General features: G+C 39.3%; 2 protein-coding genes across 3 annotated transcripts in view; one reads left to right on the top strand and one right to left on the bottom strand.

The window, feature by feature from the left end:
• LOC127425923 (uncharacterized) overlaps window positions 1-19,450 on the bottom strand; it is a 393,067-nt gene that overhangs the window by 146,193 nt on the left and 227,424 nt on the right. The gene's annotated exons all lie outside the window — the stretch shown is intronic.
• Window positions 11,346-19,450, top strand: part of cntnap5l (contactin associated protein family member 5 like) — a 115,059-nt gene continuing 106,954 nt past the window's right edge. For both annotated transcript variants that reach the window (XM_051672184.1, XM_051672183.1), the window contains exon 1: window positions 11,346-11,467. In XM_051672184.1, coding sequence (XP_051528144.1) covers window positions 11,365-11,467 — 103 coding nt within the window. In that variant the 5' untranslated portion in view covers window positions 11,346-11,364. The remainder of the gene's footprint in view (window positions 11,468-19,450) is intronic.

Below are 19,450 nucleotides of genomic sequence, written 5' to 3'. Positions count from 1 at the left end.
TGAACAGAGGACTCTTCTCAACCACCACCAGTGTGCAGCATCCACCTGGATGATGTGACGGCAGCCATAGTGCGCCAGTACGCTCGCCACACACCAGCTACTGGTGGAGAGGAGAGAGTGGAGTGATAGAGCCAGTTAATGGATGGGGATTATTAGGAGGCTTTGATTGAGAAGGGCCAGTGGGGGGAATCTGGTCAGAACGCCAGGGTTACAACCCTACTCTTTACAAGAAGTGCCCTGGGATTTTTAATGACCACAGAGAGTCAGGACCTCAGTTTAATGTCTCATCCGAAGGACGGTGCCTTTTTACAGTATAATGTCCCTGTCACTATACTGGGGCATTAGGACCCACACAGACCACAAGGTGAACACCCCCTGCTGGCCTCCCTAATACCTCTTCCAGCAGCAACCATAGTTTTCCCCAGTAGGTTTCCCATCCAGATACTGACCAGGCTCAACCTGCTTAGCTTCAGTGGGCAACCAGTCTTGAGCTACAGGGTGATATGACTGCATGATAACTCATGCAGAAGACCAGAATCCAAAACATCAGCTCATGAGCAGCAATGCTCCTGATCGTAATCCCCCTTTAGCATCTCTACCATCTACTTTGCCCGACTCCATTGGTGATGGCTGTACTTTATATCCTTGACTCCATATTGACTTTCTTTCATCTTCTGCAGGAAACTCTATAGCTGGTGATTACAGACTGACCCTACGGCTCCCAGCCCAAGAAGAGAGAGAGACTTGTGCCAGCTCAAGGTACAAGTCGCAGACAGACTCACATACATACATATTTACAAATGCACAAACACCCTGGCAGAAAAAGCTCTGATAGGACGAGAACATGACGTCAAGTGTCTAAACCATTCAACCAAACACATGTTCCCTCTCACCCACTCAACACCCCTCTCTCTCTCTCTCACACACACACACACACACACACACACACACACACACACACACACTTATACACTTGTGTATGAGCACACAAGAGTGAATAAGTCAGAGCACTCTCTGGAGAGGTTTATCAGCTTATCACAGCTGACTGGCACAGCGCTCTCTCTCTCTCTCTGCTTTCATTTCAGCACACTCAACCGATTTATTGTCCTTCCTTTGAAAGACAAGCCTCCTCTAAACATTTGTTCTACGCTGCAAGTTGCAGGTGAGCGACAAACATTTCTACTTCTTCATTATGAAAACAAACACCCCAAAGAGACCTACAGGAGAGAGGATTTAATCCACGGGATCATTTACTGTCTGAATGCAAAAACATACGGTGTGTGTGAGGTTTTACGGTCTAATCTGGGGCTACCTGGGCTTTGTGTCCAGACACCTGATACCACATGCAGCTCGGCCGGGCAGGTAGAAGGGGAAGTGGAGCAGATCAATACACTTGTTAAAGATTGCAGATAATGAAAATATGGAAGAAATATATTCCCCACCATCAATTTTTGATGAGAAGAAAGCCCAAGAATGCAAAAAGGCGCAGGCTCAAAAGACGAAAATGTATAAATAGTATACTAGATAAATAATTGAATGAGTATCATGATTGATTCGTCAGTCTTATTTATTTTTTCATCATCTTCACCTCCTTTTTTGAATGTTAAAATCTCTCTTGATGGTAAACTCACCTGATGACATTAGATACAAAGGTCATCTGTTTGCACGCTGAAGCGATGTGAATACGATGCTTAGTTATGTTATACTCTACATAATGCAAACTGTCAGGATATCTTAAGTCATTTCTAAGACGGGGGCCTGGGTAGCTCAGTGAGTAAAGACACTGGCTATCACCCCTGGAGTTCGCTAGTTCGAATCCCAGGGCGTGCTGTGTGACTCCAGCCAGGTCTCCTAAGCAAAAAAATTGGCCCGGTTGCTAGGAAGGGTAGAGTCACATGGGGTAACCTCCTCATGGGGCACGTGGTGAGTTGAGCGTGGTTGCCACGGTGGATGGCATGAAGCCTCCACATGTGCTATGTCTCCGTGGCAATGCACTCAACAAGCCACGTGATAAGATGCACGGGTTGACTGTCTCAGACGTGGAGGCAGCTGGGATTCGTCCTCCGCCACCCGAACTGAGGTGAATCACTACGCGACCACGAGGACTTAAAAAGCACATTGGGAATTGGGCATTCCAAATTGGGAGAAAAATGAAAAAAAATAAAATCAGTCATATCTAAGACACTAGAGCTAAGAGACTTTTGATATGAGAAAGAGAAAATGACCCATGACCTTTTCTTTGATAGCATCTCCATCTCAGTCGTATACACATCTCATGAATGTCGATGTAAAATAAACAACCCTAAAAACATAAAACGACTGTAAAAATGACAATTTAAACAACTGTACTGCTCAAACAATACACAGGTTTTAACAGAAGACAATACACTTCACATTTCTGCTTTTAAACCCTCCAAAAATTGGCCCCATTCACTTCCATTGTAAGTGCCTCACATGTTTGCTTTTTTAAAGAAAACGAGAGACGAAGTCGAAATTATTTTTTGTGGTAATCAACATTATGCCACAAATGCTGTCGATTGAGCTTAACTTGTATTGATCCCGGAATATTCCTTTAATTAAACATTACTTAAAATGTCAAGTTTTGGGATCATAAATAAAATATCAAGTTCATCCAACTAATTTTACTTAAAAATCCACAGACTTGTTAATACTATGTGTCTGTCAAAGGGAACTTATGAGGGCATTTAAATAGTTATTAAGAATTCATAGAGGTTTTTATCTCTTTTGTAGTATTATTTATGTTGTTTTATTGCAAATAGTTGTTTCGTTCGTGTGATCTGTGTCCTCTTTGGTCAAGTGTGACCCTGTTAACACTATTTCAGTTCTCCGTGTGCATGCGCAGCTGAAGTACAGGTGTCTATGCATTTCTGTGGAGGAATACGTTTATTTAATGACTGACCTAGAATCAGTTCTAATCTTCTTTATTTAAACTGTGTTATTGTATGATCTAAATTTGAGTCCATTCAATAACATTCATTCCAAAATTATTAAGTAGAAACAACATTTAAATAACAAGTCTACTTGCATCTAGTTACCTCAACTTAATTAGTTAAGTTAATTCTATATGATCACCAAGTTACTTGAACTTAATTACACATGTTTACACAATCAATTGAGTAAAGTCAACTTATAAGGGTTTCCAGTGTGGGTTGTCTGGTTATGCTTGGATTGTGCAAATTTACAAATGGTTTTTGAATGGTTTGTGCAAAGGTTTGCTATTTACTGTTATTGGCCACCTTGAGTCTAGTTCTGTGCTGCCTGCATTAAACAAACAAAATACACATGAGATCTTGTCAGCTATAGTTATTACACTTAACATGTTTTATTTTATTTTTTTTGGATCTCCAAGGGAACGACTTAGGAGATGTGTCAATAGAATGCACCTGTTTCGCAGGCTGTCGTTAGCTCAAGCTTATTTTCAGACGCTAAGGGGGCTTAATGACATGCAAACTAGACGACGCGCCAAGGAGGCATGAAGGAAAAACATTGAGACTTGTACGGAGGCGTTGGAAATGTCTGCTGCTCCGTCAAGATAACCTTTACATCAAATAGAGTAACAGCTGAAAATCCCTGAGAGAGAGAGAGAGAGCGAGCGCTAGATTTTAAATATATGCAGATACTGTACATCCTACACATTACTAGGATAATAAACAATGCATGTAGGCTGACAAAAGCAAAGGCCCACTCATACTGTAAGTAATGTCATATAGAATGTACTTAGCCCACACAGCATGCAAAATACATAATTAAACAATACAGTATATGTTTCACATAATCAAGTTTTTCATATTGGATGAAGATGGTGTAAAGAATCAGAGCTGTAACCAGGGCTGGATTGGTAATCTGGCATACCATTTTCCTGGTGGGCTGACACACTTTGGGGCTGATCAGGGGCAGACTGGCCATCGGGAGAACCAGACCGGTCGCGAAACGTGCCGAATGGGCCGCGATTATCCCGGGCCAATTTCTCTTCCCAGTCCACCCCTGACTGTAACCACCATAGACACTGAAGGAGACACGTCCTCAATTTTCTCACTCCAATACACTTTTACTACGTTTAATATGTTTTCGTTTACTGAGTTCATAGTCATTTTTATATTTTTTCTGGTGCTTTAAGTCAAACTTGTCATGTGGTGTTTAAAAAAAAGTCTCATTGAAAGCTGAAATTCCCCAAAAAAATAATTTTGGCATGAACAGTGCAGAAAAATGTTATTATTATTTCTTATAAAATAAGCAGAGACACAATGTTATATTAAAAAAATATGTTGTGTTGTGTAACAAACATGTCGGTAGACATTTTGCTATCACGTGACACGCACAAAAAATCAAAGACCTTTTAGACCCTCAAAACTGTTTGTGAAGATTTTAAAAATATTTGTTTTCATCATATCATTAATTATCATTATATTGACATTTAAATGAATGATTAAGCTGTGTACACTCTTGTGTGTGTGTATATATATATATATAATTTTTTGTGTGTGTGTGAAACAAACATGGACTCAAAGATTACATTTCAATGAATTTGATGCTTTTTAAATTCGATTTTTTTTATTCTCATTTTTATCACCTCCGACAACCTTTTTTGTTAATGACCCTTACAGTATGAGTACGTAGAGACTGCATATTCCCCATTATATCCAAAATATGTGTACTTTATTAGTATTGCAGTATTTTGTACTAAAAATCACTTTTTTATATTCTATTCTGTACTTTTTAACATTTCCTGCAAACTGTATTATATAAGTATTTGAATGCTGTGGCAATATTACAGTCCTGTGTAGTTATTCCAGTAAACAATAAAGCGTTGTTGACTTATTGAGAGAGAGAGAGATTTAAAGTGTATAAATCTCCAACCTCCAGTGTAAAATTAGCCATAACAAAAGCCTATTAAATATATTAAACATATAGGCTACATAATCCGTTTTAGAAATGCATGCTTAAACATGCACTCTTTTACCTACAATAAACTGCACAGCAGAGATTGTGTTCATGCAAGTAAATCATCACTTTCATGATATCACATTGAGCCATTGAAAAATGAACCGCAGAGGTGGAGGGTGGCAGAGTTTCTTCATCAGTGGAAACGATTCCCATGTCTGCCATCCAGCGAAGGGCAGTGGAGACGAGAAGGCAGATTATGTTAAAAAATAAGGAGAGCAGAGATTGTTTGCAGCTTAAAGGGTATGCTTCATTTCTCTTCATTTACTCTGAATTACTCTAGAGTCCCTCGGGACGCTTGTCTTGCTGGTGCCCTTCAGTACATACAGAGCCTTGAGAAGTTCACACTTTCTTTGCCTCGTAGGAAACGGAAGACCTGCAGATTATGAGGTTATGGTAAACAAATTCCATCTCCATACTTGGCTGTTAGGGTGCATCTTGAGTTCAAACAGAAAATATGTGAAAGTAAACAACTGCTAACCAGTCTTTGCTTAATGAAACTACAGATATAACACAATTTAATCACACTATTTAATAACTAAATTTGCCTTGGATATTGTTGCATATTTATAACATTCTCCTGTCTTCTTTACAGGATATGTACATCTTTTTTCTCTAGTCAAGTCAGTAGTGCTGCCATCAACTCCATGACATCTTAAATACATCTCTTTGATGTGATGTACCTTTGATCTCCCTGTGCTTTCAGCTTTGAATTGTGGGATCCACTTTTGATTAGATGCAAAACATGAGTTTTAACATGAATGCATATAGACTGAAAGATCAGACAGTAGACGCTTATTTGTAGACACGTTCATTCTGATTCAATGTTGACTTATTCATAGACTCCTCCAAAGACAAGCTGTCTCCTAAACCAAACTTTTTCATTAAAGTATCCTACAACATTCTTCATATGTACATCCAAGTCTTAAAGCAGATCTGGTTTGAAAGCAAGTACTGATCTACTCTCGTTTAATCAGATTTTTTGACATAACATCTGGTCCACTTTTGCAGCTTATTCTGGTCAAGAACTGATGAGAGAATTGACATTTTTAAAGGATTAGTTCACCCAAAAATGATAATCCTCTCATGATTGACTCAACTTTAAGCCATCCTGGATGTATATGTCTTTCCTTCTTCAGCAGAACTGAAATGAAAATTTTTATAAGCACATTTCAACTCTGTTTGTCCATACAATGCAAGTGAATGGGTGCCATCAGGCTGCTGGCTGTTTGATGATCCAAAAGTCATATTTAGGCAGCATAAAAGTAATCCACATGACTCCAGTCAATCAATTAATGTGCGATGGTGCGTTCACATGAGAAGTCGGTAGCAAATGCTTTGTTTACAACAGAGGAACGAATGTCATGTGAGAGTTAGGTCATTTCAAACTGAAATACAGCGCTGGCTGGAAGCAACGATTTACGACATTAATTGATCAACTGGAGTCGTGTAGATTACTTCTATGCTGCCTAAATATGACTTTTAGACCGTCAAAACAGCCAGCAGTCCAATGGCACCTGTTTACTTGCATTGTATGGACAAACAGAGCTGAAATGTGCTTATAAAAATCTTAATTTCGGTTCTGCTGAAGAAGGAAAGTCATACACATTACGGTTGGCTTAAAGGTGACTAAATCAATACTGATTATCAGAAAGATTATTTTCATTTTTGGGTGAACTAATCCTTTAAGTAAACTGTTCCTGGTAAGCATGACTTTGTTTCCAGGCGGACTGGTGCACACAGACTCCTGGAAGTTACATAAAGCCAGTAAATCTGATTGTAATGTGCATCAAACAATCAGAGAACACACTGTGGACGGTCTGTTGGTGTTCTGTCTGGGACTGGGACTAGTACTGATCCAACAGGTGAAATGTTGTCCATTTAAACGGATATATAATCAAAAGATGGCATGACATTTAATAAAGATGTGAAATAGGCCTTTTGTGTGTCATCCGATTTAATCTCCTTCATTTCCTCAGTTCTGTTTCTGAAAAATGGAAGTGAAGAAGTGTGGAGATTGGCATTTATCCCACACTGAGAAAAAGCCCTCTTCTACTCAAGCTCCACAGTGGGAGATCAGTAGGTCAGACCTGTATTAATGAGACATGCTGATAGGTTTGTATGGATGTGTGAGAGAGACGGTGTATTAGAAAGTCATGCTAACATCCTTCCCAATTCTCTTCTCTGGTAAATGATCAAACAAACATGTCCTTCAGATACTTGCGCAGTCTGGTCGGATCAGTTGTCATAATCCGTCCTCGTTGTATTCTGCTGAGGGACAGAGAGTATTGAAACTCATGTTTTGTCATTACACACACACACTGAGAGTACTTCCCTGGTGTACCCATGTGTTATGATGATTTCCATTCACTTTCACTCCTAAAGTTCAGTCAGCACCCGCTCACCATCGGATCAAAAGAGTGCTGATAACCTCTGTGTAGGGCACAGTAAGTAAATCAATAAATCAAATAATTAAACAAATGACAAAAAGAGAAAGTAGATTACGTCATTATTTGTTGAGCTGTCCATGGTCCTGAAATTTAGAGGGGGAATTATTTACACTTATATGGGCGTTCGTACAGGTTGCGTTCTTATGTTTCATCTGTGCTGTTTTTAATTGGTCTATGTTGACATGTCAGATCAACGTATTTGGTTATTGCATCACATCTTACTATTTTTTTCAGCGTCTTAAAGCTGATGTAACTTTTTCAGTGTTAAAATACTTTCATCCATCCAGGGGCGGACTGTCCACAGGCAGAACCGGGACTCTTCTCGGTGGACGGGGGCAAGAGGCCCATTGGTTGAATAATGTAGTTAGGACGGGTCTAAGCGGGTTGCTCAAAACACAAAAAGGGAATTTATAGCACCACAGAGACAGTGTTCACAGTTTGAGAAAATTAACCTATGAATGGCTTACTTGGTTGTCTCTGCATGTTAAGCTGAGATAAAACATTTTAACACTGAAAAATGTTACATACTTATGCTTGAAGTAAATACCAGTGCATGCAAGGCAGCAAAAGAACAGTGTTAAATTTAAAGTAATCTTAGGCTCTAGGATTCAGTTCTGCATAAATGAAAGTAAGAAATTGTAAGCAATTCAGTAACATTTTGAATGCCGAGTACTCTTTCAAAGTCAGTCAATGGAAGACTTTCACATTGAAATCTTACATTTCTTGAAAAGTAAAACCAATGATTTTTTTTTTTTTCCTGTGGAGAAAGAAAGTCATACAGGTTCAGAACAACACAAGGTTGATAAATATTTTTGAACTAAACCTTAGCAGTTAGCGCTGAATTAATCGCAGAAGTTTAGTACTAAGGGTTAGGGCAGTATAAAACCTGAACCAACCTGTTGGAGAAATATTAAACAATGCTGTCTTGCAAGCAGTGTTAAAACGTGTTTTGAGACCCGTGTTCTGTTCCATTCTGTTGCCCTTTGAATAGCTGTTTTAGAACCCAAGAACACATCCTGTTTGAACAGCCTCAAGGCGTTATTGGAGCTCTCCATGGTTCTGAAACCAGTCAAATATATTGTATTCAACAAGCAAAGGAAGAGAGAGAGAGAGAAGAGAGAGAGATGGAGAGAAGAGAGAGAGAGAGAGAGAGAGAGAAGAGAGAGAGATGGAGAGAGAGAGAGAGAGAGAGAGAGAGAGAGAGAGAGAGAGAGATGGAGAGAGAGAGAGGAGAGAGAGAAGAGAAGGAGAGAAGAGAGAGAGATGGAGAGAGAGAAGAGAGAGAGAGAAAAGAGAGAGATGGAGAGAGAGAGAGAGAGAGAGAGAGAGAGAAAGAGAGAGAGAGAGAAGAGAGAGAGAGAGGAAAGAGAGAAGAGAAGAGAAGAGAGAGAGATTCCTACCAAACCACCGCACCACCGACCACATTCACATGCTACATGCGTTAGTCAACCAGCACGTTCATCAAAAAAAACAAAGGCAAAATTTATGCATGTTTTGTTGATTTTAAAAAAGCATGATGGTCTATGTTATAAAATTCTACAATCTGGCACTGGGGGTAAAATGTATGACACTATCAAATCTATGTATTTGTACAACAGGTGTGGAGTTAAAATTGGCAATATAAGAACAGAATACTTCACTCAAGGGCGTGGAGTGAGACAGGGCAGCAGTTTGAGTCCAACTCTGTTCAACTTTTACATTAATGAGTTAGCAGTGCTACTGGAACAATCTGCAACACCTGGTCTTAATCTAAATAACTCTGAAGTTCTTCTCTATGCAGATGATCTGGTGCTGCTGTCAACTACTGCACAAGGACTACAGCAGCACCTGGACCTGCTGGAGAACTACTGTCAGAACTGGGCCATGACAGTCCATCTGAAAAAAACTAAAATTATGATCTTCCAGAAAAAAAGCCAAATTACAGGAAACCAGATACACATTCATGCTGGGAAACACTGCAATAGAACACACCCTACACTACGACTACATCGGTCTTAAAATCAGTGCTTCAGGGGGTTTTGGTCTGGCAGTGAATGCACTAAAAGAGAAAGCTAGAAGAGCATTCTCTGCTATTAAGGGCAAATTTACCCAAATAGACATTATTATTATGTACGGATGTGAGGTTTGGGGTCCACTCTGTATGGCAGATTATCGAGATGGGACAAACAACCCATAGAACCCCCGCATGCAGAATTCTGTAGAAACATTCGAAGAGTTCAGAGAAGAACACCTACTAATGCATGCCGTGCTGAACTAGGCAGATGCCCCCTAATTATACATATTGATAAACGATCCCTCAAATGTTGTACACACCTAAATTCAAGTTCATGAAGCCCTTAAAACCCAAGAGTTGAAGCCTAAAACCAGTCCCCTTTATCAGCTGACTCTGAAACTCACAAACACACTAACAACTAACAAACACCAGTTTCAGACCAGCACTGCTGAACAAAACCAAATCACAATAAACCAAATCATAAAAGAAAGCACAAATTCATATTTGGACCATTGGGAAAATGAAAGTACAAACCAAAGCAAATTGGAATGTTATCAGACCCCAAACAGAACGTATAATCTAGCAGAATATCTCCACACTGTAAGAGATCCAAAACAGAGACGGATCCTCACCAAATACACTCAGTGATCACAGTCTGGCCATAGAAAAAGACAGACACAGACAAACATGAATGAGTCTGTGCTCACTGTGACAGAGACACACTTTCTTCTTCACTGGGAGAAATGTACAGAGGTGAGAGAGAAACACTTTGACGAACAGTTTTCCAGTTCAGCGGAAACAGATCAAATGCAGGTGTTACTGGGGGAGGACAATCATGCATCAGTTGCAGCTAAATCCATTTTTGAGCTGCACACCCTCAGAAACCAGTCACTGTCTTAATGTACTTCAGTCACAGTATTTTTAATGTTCATTATGTCTTGTAAAATGCTTATTTTATTTTAGATTGTATAGTGTATATTATAGTTTTTATTTTATTCATTACCTGGCACCTTATTTTTATTGTTATTTGTTACTGTTTTATTATTATTATTTGTCTTGTCATTATCTGTTTTGTGTATTAATGCTTTGGCAATACTGAATGTAAACACAATCATGCTAATAAAGTACTTTGAAATAGAAAATATAAAAATAGAGAGATGGAGAGAAGAGAGATGGAAAGAGAGAGAGAGAGAGATGGAGAGAAGAGAGAGGGAGAGAGAGAGGTGGAGAGAGGGACAGAGAGAGAGAGAAAGAGAGAGAGAGAGAGAGAGAGAGAGGGAGAGAGACAGAGAAAGAGAGAGATGGAGAGAGAGAGGTGGAGAGAGAGAGAGATGGAGAGAGGGACAGAGAGAGAGAGAGAGAGAAAGAGAGAGAGAGTTGGAGAGAGAGACAGAGAAAGAGAGAGAGATGGAGAGAGACAGAGAGAGAAAGAGAGAGAGAGTTGGAGAGAGAGAGCGATGGAGAGAGAGAAGAGAGAGAGAGAGAGAGAGAGAGGGTGAGAAGAGAGAGAGTGAGAAGAAAGAGAGAGAGATGGAGAGAGACAGAGAAAGAGAGAGAGCGATGGAGAGAGAGAAGAGAGAGTGAGAGAGAGTGAGAGAGAGAGAGAGTTGGAGAGAGAGAGAGCGATGGAGAGAGAGAAGAGAGAGTGAGAGAGAGAGAGAGAGAGAGAGAGAGAGAGAGAGATGGAGAGAGAGAGAGCGATGGAGAGAGAGAAGAGAGAGTGAGAGAGAGTTGGAGAGAGAGAGGAGAGAGTTGGAGAGAGAGGAGAGAGAGAGAGAGAGAGAGAGAGAGAGAGAGAGAGAGATGGAGAGAGAGAGAGAGAGAGAGTTGGAGAGAGAGAGAGCGATGGAGAGAGAGAAGAGAGAGTGAGAGAGAGAGAGAGAGAGAGAGGAGTTGGATCATTTCTCCAGGAGGATCTGAGGAAAGGGTTCAGTGTGTTTTTCGTATGGTTGCAGAAGTATGGAGCGGAGTACTTTTCCAAACATGGGATTCCACAACGGCATCGGAATTTTCCTCCTCACGGCGTTGAGCGTTTTGGCTTCAGTTTTATCGGCGAGTAACTGTGAGTGAATTAATTTATTCAGCAAAATAATAATGTACAACAACATGCTATTTCTGGACACATCCGAGCGGATTTGTCACAAAGAATCTTTTGTGAGATGATAAATCGGCTGGTCAAGCTCAGTTTCATGTTAGTAGCCGACAGAGATCACAAAGCATCACAACTGCAGTGACTTCATGTAGTATTAATGATTTATTAATAATTAAACCAGACACAAACAGTATATAATTCAGAATAACTCATCATTAATAGCTACTATTCATATTTTGGTGTATTAGATAACTTTCCTAAGATCATTATGTTGTTTTTAAACAATATGACTCCCTCGAGGTTTATCAAATTTCACATGTACTTTTTGCGTTACGTGTTCAAATGTTTCTTTATATGCACTTGCACACTTGTTTTCTTCTCACTACTGAAATATATATATATAAGAAAAATAGTATACAATTTGTATGTAGGCTAAACCAGTGGTGTAGTAGTGTCTGAAGAGGTGGGCATACTGTGAAGACACTAATAATAAAATAAAACATGCACACGGTCTCTAAAATTAACATATTTATATTCATATAGCGCATATGTAAAATGTGCAAGAAAATGTTTTTTTTTTTCTCCATAAAAAAAATAAAAATAAAATAAAAAATAAATATTGGCTGTTGTAATTATAGTCCCACATGAGCATGAACATGTATATCAGGGTAAAGTTCTTGCTGGCATGGTGTGGAGTACACTACTAAGAACAATGATACTTGATGAAAATATGTATTTAAATTAATAGGTGTCATTAATGTTCCTTTCATTAGGCTACTATGAAAATTGTTAATACTTTATAATTACTAATAAACTAATTCATAATACATAATAGACTGTTAAGCATTCTATAGCTAATATAAGTGTAATAATATTCACCTTAATGCGTTATCTTGTATTACCATATATAGCCTACATGAGAATTAATTGTTATTTTTTTATTTGTGTGCTATAATGTGCTTTTCAGTGTATAGTGAAATTGTTTTCCTACTTTGAAGTATAAATTGAAATGATTTGATATCATGAGAAAAAGGCACCACCGACAAAAGGCAAGAGAGAGAGAGAGAGAGAGAGAGAGAGAGAGAGAGAGAGAGAGAGAGAGAGAGAGAGAGCAAAAACTAGCATGGGTGCAGTAACATGCAGTATTTTCACAAAGTTTAATTGCATAAGTTGCATTTAAATATATATATATATATATATATATATATATATATATATATATATATATATATATATATATATATATATATATATATAGTTGAAGTCAGAAGTTTACATACACTAAGGTTGAAGTCATTAAAACAAATTTTTTAACAACTCCAGATTTTAAATTAGCAAACTATAGTTTTGGCAAGTCATTTAGGACATCTGCTTTGTGCATGACACGAGTAATTTTTCTGACAATTGTTTACAGACAGATTGTTTCACTTTTAATTGACTATCACAATTCCAGCGGGTCAGAAGTTTATATACACTAAGTTAACTGTGCCTTTAAGCAATTTGGAAAATTCCAGAAAATGATGTCAAGCCTTTAGACAATTAGCCAATTAGCTTCTGATATGAGGTGTACTGAATTGGAGGTGTACCTGTGGATGTATTTTAAGGCCTGCCTTCAAAATCAGTGCCTCTTTGCTTGACATCATGGGAAAATCTAAAGAAATCAGCCAAGACCTCAGAAAAATAATTGTGGACCTCCACAAGTATGGTTCATCCTTGGGAGCAATTACCAAACACCTGAAGGTACCACGTTCATCTGTACAAACAATAGTACGCAAGTATATACACCATGGGACCACGCAGCCATCATACCGCTCGGGAAGGAGATGCATTCTGTCTCCTAGAGATGAACGTAGTTTGGTGTGAAAAGTGCAAATCAATCCCAGAACAACAGCAAAGGACCTTGTGAAGATGCTGAAGGAAACAGGTAGACAAGTATCTATATCCACAGCAAAACGAGTCCTATATCGACATAACCTGAAAGGCTGCTCAGCAAGGAAGAAGCCACTGCTCCAAAACTGCCATAAAAAGCCAAACTACAGTTTGCAAGTGCACATGGGGACAAAGATCTTACTTTCTGGAGAAATGTCCTCTGGTGTAATGAAACAAAAATGGAACTGTTTGGCCATAATGACCATCATTATGTTTGGAGGAAAAAGGGTGAGGCTTGCGATCCGAAGAACACCATCCCAACCGTGAAGCATGGGGGTGGCAGCATCATGTTGTGGGGGTGCTTTGCCGCAGGAGGGACTGGTGCACTTCACAAAATAGATGGCATTATGAGGAAGGAAAATTATGTGGATATATTGAAGCAACATCTCAAGACATCAGCCAGAAAGTTAAAGCTTGGTCGCAAATGGGTCTTCCAAATGGACAATGACCCCAAGCATACCTCCAAAGTTGTGGCAAAATGGCTTAAGGACAACAAAGTCAAGGTGTTAGAGTGGCCATCCCAAAGCCCTGACCTCAATCCGATAGAACATTTGTGGGCAGAACTGAAAAAGCGTGTGCAAGCAAGGAGGCCTACAAACCTGACTCAGTTACACCAGTTCTGTCTGGAGGAATGGGACAAAATTCCAGCAACTTATTGTGAGAAGCTTGTGGAAAGCTCCCAAAACATGTGATCCAAGTTAAACAATTTAAAGGCAATGCTACCAAATACTAACCAAGTGTATGTAAACTTCTGTCCCACTGGGATTGTGATGAAAGAAATAAAAGCTGAAATAAATAATTCTCTTTACTATTATTCTGACCCTTCACATTCTTAAAATAAAGTAGTGATCCTAAATGACCTAAGACAGGGAATGTTTTCTACAATTAAATGTCAGGAATTGTGAAAAACTGAGTTTTGGCTAAGGTGTATGTAAACTTCTGACTTGAACTGCAGCTAATATGAGTGTAGTAATATTCACGTTAGCACGTTATCTAGTATTACCATATACCGCCTACATAAGAATTAATTGCTATTTTTTTATTTGTGTACTATAATGTGCTTCTCTGTGTATAGTGAAATTGTTTGGGAAATAAATTTACTCCCACAGCTCCATGCGCGTTTGGAGAGAATCTCGCTACACTTTAAAAAAAAACAACAAAAAAATAACAATTCACTCAACGGTGGTGCGGCATCGTGTTAGTAGATTGAAAAAGTGCCGGGTCAAAAGAATACTCGTTGTTCTGGCGGCCATACTTATCATCACTTATTTCAGGTAGTGGGCATACGCCATATGCCTGTGTATGCCCTAGACTACACTACTGGTCTAAACGCTATTAGTCACCTACTGAGGCAACCTTATAATGTGACTGTTTGTGGTGTTAATGTTTGTTATGTCTCTCAGGCCCGGGCCATAAGTCATTTATCGTATACAGCGGGTGTAAGCTCACACAAAAACACTGTGAACCCTCTAGCAAGGCAAGAGTTGGATCTTCAGTAAAGATGTAGAAACAGAAATTACCATGTCAAAAGAAGAAGAAAGAGAACTCCCTGCTTGTACCATAAAACAGATTTATAGAGCGGGATCCACGTCTTTCACGTTCGCATGTGCGGGAAAGGCACTTCTTGAGAATTCGCGCTAAATTCCATAATCTGTTAGGGAGCGAGTGCGCGATGGGAGGAGTACTAGAGAAAAATGCTGGTGAAGCTTTTGAAGATCTGCCCTAGTCGAACAGCCTCAGATACACAAATGAAAGGATTCAGTAGTGTGTGTGTGTGTGTGTGAGTTTGGGGTTGCAGTAGAAGAGTGTGTAAGTGTGAGTGGTCTGTGATTGTTTGAGGTTCAGTGTGTACATGTGATTGGTGTGTGAGGAGTGATGTTGAAAGCTGCTGTCTACGAGCAATCCTCACCACACGTCAAGTAGAGGTGTTGCAGCTTCTGTAAGACAGAGAATTGGCGTTTAACTCACAACCTGCTGAGAACAAAAGCCCTCTGCGGTTTTCAATCTGTCTCTCACGGACTTCAGCGCCCACAAACAGGTGTGTGAGTGACTGAACTTCTGGATTCTTGCCAGCAGAAAGTAACTCTCCTTTAATAAGTTACACTTTTAAAAAGTGCTCTGCAACAGACTGCAACTTTCAGATCAGGGCCATATGAAGAAAGAAAACACAACTGATAATTCTGTGAGAATGCTTTGAACTACATTTTAGACAGGCAGCGAAGGATTTTACATTCCTCTTTTCAGCATTCCATGAAATAAGCATTGATTACTATAAACTGCACTTTCAAAGAAATATAACAGAAAAGCAGAAATGTGAGATTTGGTGGTGAGGTTTCTTAGGTATTTGGAAAGGGGTGGACACAGTAGACTTTTAGCATGTGAAATTATTTCGGACACTGCAACGGACAGGATATGATGTCACACGTGAGGGCTTCTGGTTTTAAAGCAATATTCGGTGTCAATGTCTTTCTAGCAAGTCAGTCCAGAGGCGACCATCATAAACAAGCGGCATACAAGAGCAGCTCCCATCTACTTGAACGGGGAAAGACCGAAATCTCCTAAATGATTGGTTAAGATTACCATCAAAGAACTTATTTCAAATCAGCAGTAAAATCTGACAGCACTGGTATCATAAATTGTGATTCTTTACCTCAATTACACTAAAAAACAAAACTTTCCCTGATTGCATAGCTAATGCTCATGGGCGTTCTAGAGTTGATTGACAGGCAATACACAGTTGTGCTCAAAAGTTTGCATACCCTTGGAGAACTGGTAATATATGTACCATTTTTAAAGAAAACATGAGTGCTCAGGCAAAACACATTTCTTTTATTTCTTATGGGATTCATATTCAACTGTAGGTTATAACAGAATGGCACAATCATAAAATAAAACATGGCAACAAAGAAAAAATGAAATGACCCCTGTTCAAAAGTCTGCATACCCTTAGTTCTTAATACTGTGTATTGCCCCCTTTAGCATCAATGACAGCGTGCAGTCTTTTGTAATAGTTGTCTATGAGGCCCCAAATTCTTGCAGGTGGTATAGCTGCCCATTCGTCTTGGCAAAATGCCTCCAGGTCATGCAAAGTCTTTGGTCGTCTTGCATGAACCGCACGTTTGAGATCTCCCCAGAGTGGCTCGATGATATTAAGGTCAGGAGACTGTGATGGCCACTCCAGAACCTTCACCTTTTTCTGCTGTAACCACTGGAGGGTCAACTTGGCCTTGTGTTTAGGGTCATTGTCGTGCTGGAAAGTCCAAGACTTTCCAAAATTCCAAAATTTGCAGATGAATGCAAATTGTCTGCCAGTATTTTCTGATAACATGCTGCATTCATCTTGCCATCAATTTTCACAAGATTCCCCGTGCCTTTAGAGCTCACACCCCCCCAAAACATCAGTGAGCCACCACCATGCTTCACAGTGGGGATGGTATTCTTTTCACTATAGGCCTTGTTGACCCCTCTCCAAACATAGCGCTTATGGTTGTGACCATAAAGCTCTATTTTGGTCTCGTCACTCCAAATTACAGTGTGCCAGAAGCTGTGAAGCGTGTCAAGGTGTTGTCGGGCATACTGTAACCGGGCTTTTTTGTGGCATTGGCACAGTAAAGGCTTCTTTCTGGCAACTCGACCATGCAGCTCATTTTTGTTCAAGTATCGTCGTATTGTGCTCCTTGAAACAACCACAACGTCTTTTTCCTGAGCAGCCTGTATTTCTCCTGAGGTTACCTGTGGGGTTTTCTTTGTATCCTGAACAATTCTTCTGGCAGTTGTGGCTGAAATCTTTCTTGGTCTACCTGACCTTGGCTTGGTATCAAGAGATCCCCGAATTTTCCACTTCTTAATAAGTGATTGAACGGTACTGACTGGCATTTTCAAGGCTTTGGATATCTTTTTATATCCTTTTCCATCTTTATAAAATTCCATTACCTTGTTACGCAGGTCTTCTGACAGTTCTTTTCTGCTCCCCATGGCTCAGTATCTAGCCTGCTCAGTGCATCCACGTGAGAGCTAACAAACTCATTGACTATTTATAGGGTTAGGGTTAACCCAGACACTAATTGCAATTTAAAAAGACACAGGTGTGGGAAATTAACCTTTAATTGCCATTTAAACCTGTGTGTGTCACCTTGTGTGTCTGTAACAAGGCCAAACATTCAAGGGTGTGTAAACTTTTGATCAGGGCCATTTGGGTGATTTCTGTTATCATTATGATTTAAAAAGGAGCCAAACAACTGTGTGATAATAAATGGCTTCATATGATCACTATCCTTAAATAAAAGACAGTTTTTTTGCATGATAAGTCATATTTTCAAAATCAATGCCAGAATTTCACAATTTCTGCCAGGGTATGCAAACTTTTGAGCACAACTGTATGTATCTAAAAGGTGATTGGTTCTTTTACCTGTGAGGTGGGACTTCCTTTCTACATCCGTTGACCGTTGGGCGTTCCAATTCCCCCCATTCATTTTAACAGAACTGGCCCGTTTCTAATACATAGTCTCAAATTAACTCAAACAAAATCATTTGTATCATAATGTTGATCACTACAACAATTTTTTTTGGAAAAGGTGTATGCAGCCCTATAACCCTATTCTTTTCCTTTCTCTTAAAAATAAAATATTTTTGCCTTCACCTAACCTAACTAACCCTAACCTAACCACCTTAACCCTAACTAACACTAACCCTAATAACTTTACATAGAAAAGGTTAGCAAGCGATTTTATCACATTAAAATCATATTAACATGTTTAAACTCATGCGATCCTGTGTCCACATGCGTGGATGTTCTACTTTGGATTTGCTATACAGAACGCATATTTTAATTTAATTTATTAGTTTTCATTTGATCTCAGTTCAGGAGACTCTATTCTTCAGTCATGTGACCAAACAGCGATTTATCATGAAACAGCACACTTAGTGCCAGGTCCTATGTATTTTATTGTCCATCAGATCTCTGTGCTGATGTGCAGAAGTGCCTAAAATCTGAAATAATAGCACAGTTACAAAAAGATCCAGAACAGACATTCAATTTGAGACAGAGCATTGCTGTGGAAAGGATTAACCCTCCTGTTGTGTTCAGAATCTGCATACACCTTTTGCATTTGCGGGCAAATTTTAACCCTGTGGAATTCAAGCTTATAAATGATTCATAACCCGATGGTTTTCATCTAAACTATATTGTAAGGCATTAGTAGGTTCTTAAATGTTCATACTTGTAAAAAGATTGATATTTTTGGCATGTTAAATTAAAAATATAAAAGTTATTAATTAATATGGCATTTTTTTTAATTATAAAATGTAGAAATTCATTGACATTTCAAAATATACATTAACTACAGCAAAACCAGTGTGATATATGTGAAGACATCTTTTTTATCAACATTTATGTGAAATTTTATCTAAAAATATCATAATGTACAATTTATATTAACATTTAATGTGAGAATTATTAGTAATTTGAATGAGTTTCCTGTTACTCATAACTGCTCAATACAACTTGGTGGTCAAAGGTTATGAAACCAACGTAATTTCATCAAAACAACTGTACAACTCAAGTTTACAACATTAAAACTTCTTTACTATGTTTTTTTTTTCCCCCTTTTCTCCACAATTTGGAATGCCCAATTCCCAATGCGCTCTAAGTCCTCGTGGTGGCATAGTAACTCACCTCAATCTGGGTGGCGGAGGACGAATCTCAGTTTCCTCCGCGTCCGAGACCGTCAATCCATGCATCTTATCACGTGGCTTGTTGAGCGTGTTACCGCGGAGACATAGCGCGTGTGGAGGCTTCACGCTATTCTCCGCGGCATCCACACACAACTCACCACGCGTCCCACAGAGAGCGGGAACCACATTATGGCGACCACGAGGAGGTTACCCCATGTGACTCTACCCTCCCTAGCAACCGGGCCAATTTGGTTGCTAAGGAGACCTGGCTGGAGTCATTCAGCACGCCCTGGATTTGAACTCGTTACTCCAGGTGTGATAGTCAGCGTCTTTACTCACTGAGCTACTCAG

This window comes from Myxocyprinus asiaticus, chromosome 35 (genome assembly GCF_019703515.2).
Source record: "Myxocyprinus asiaticus isolate MX2 ecotype Aquarium Trade chromosome 35, UBuf_Myxa_2, whole genome shotgun sequence".
In the NCBI taxonomy this organism is placed as follows: domain Eukaryota; kingdom Metazoa; phylum Chordata; class Actinopteri; order Cypriniformes; family Catostomidae; genus Myxocyprinus; species Myxocyprinus asiaticus.
The sequence above is the reverse complement of the archived record's forward strand: the minus strand, read 5'-3'. Positions and strand labels throughout refer to the sequence as shown.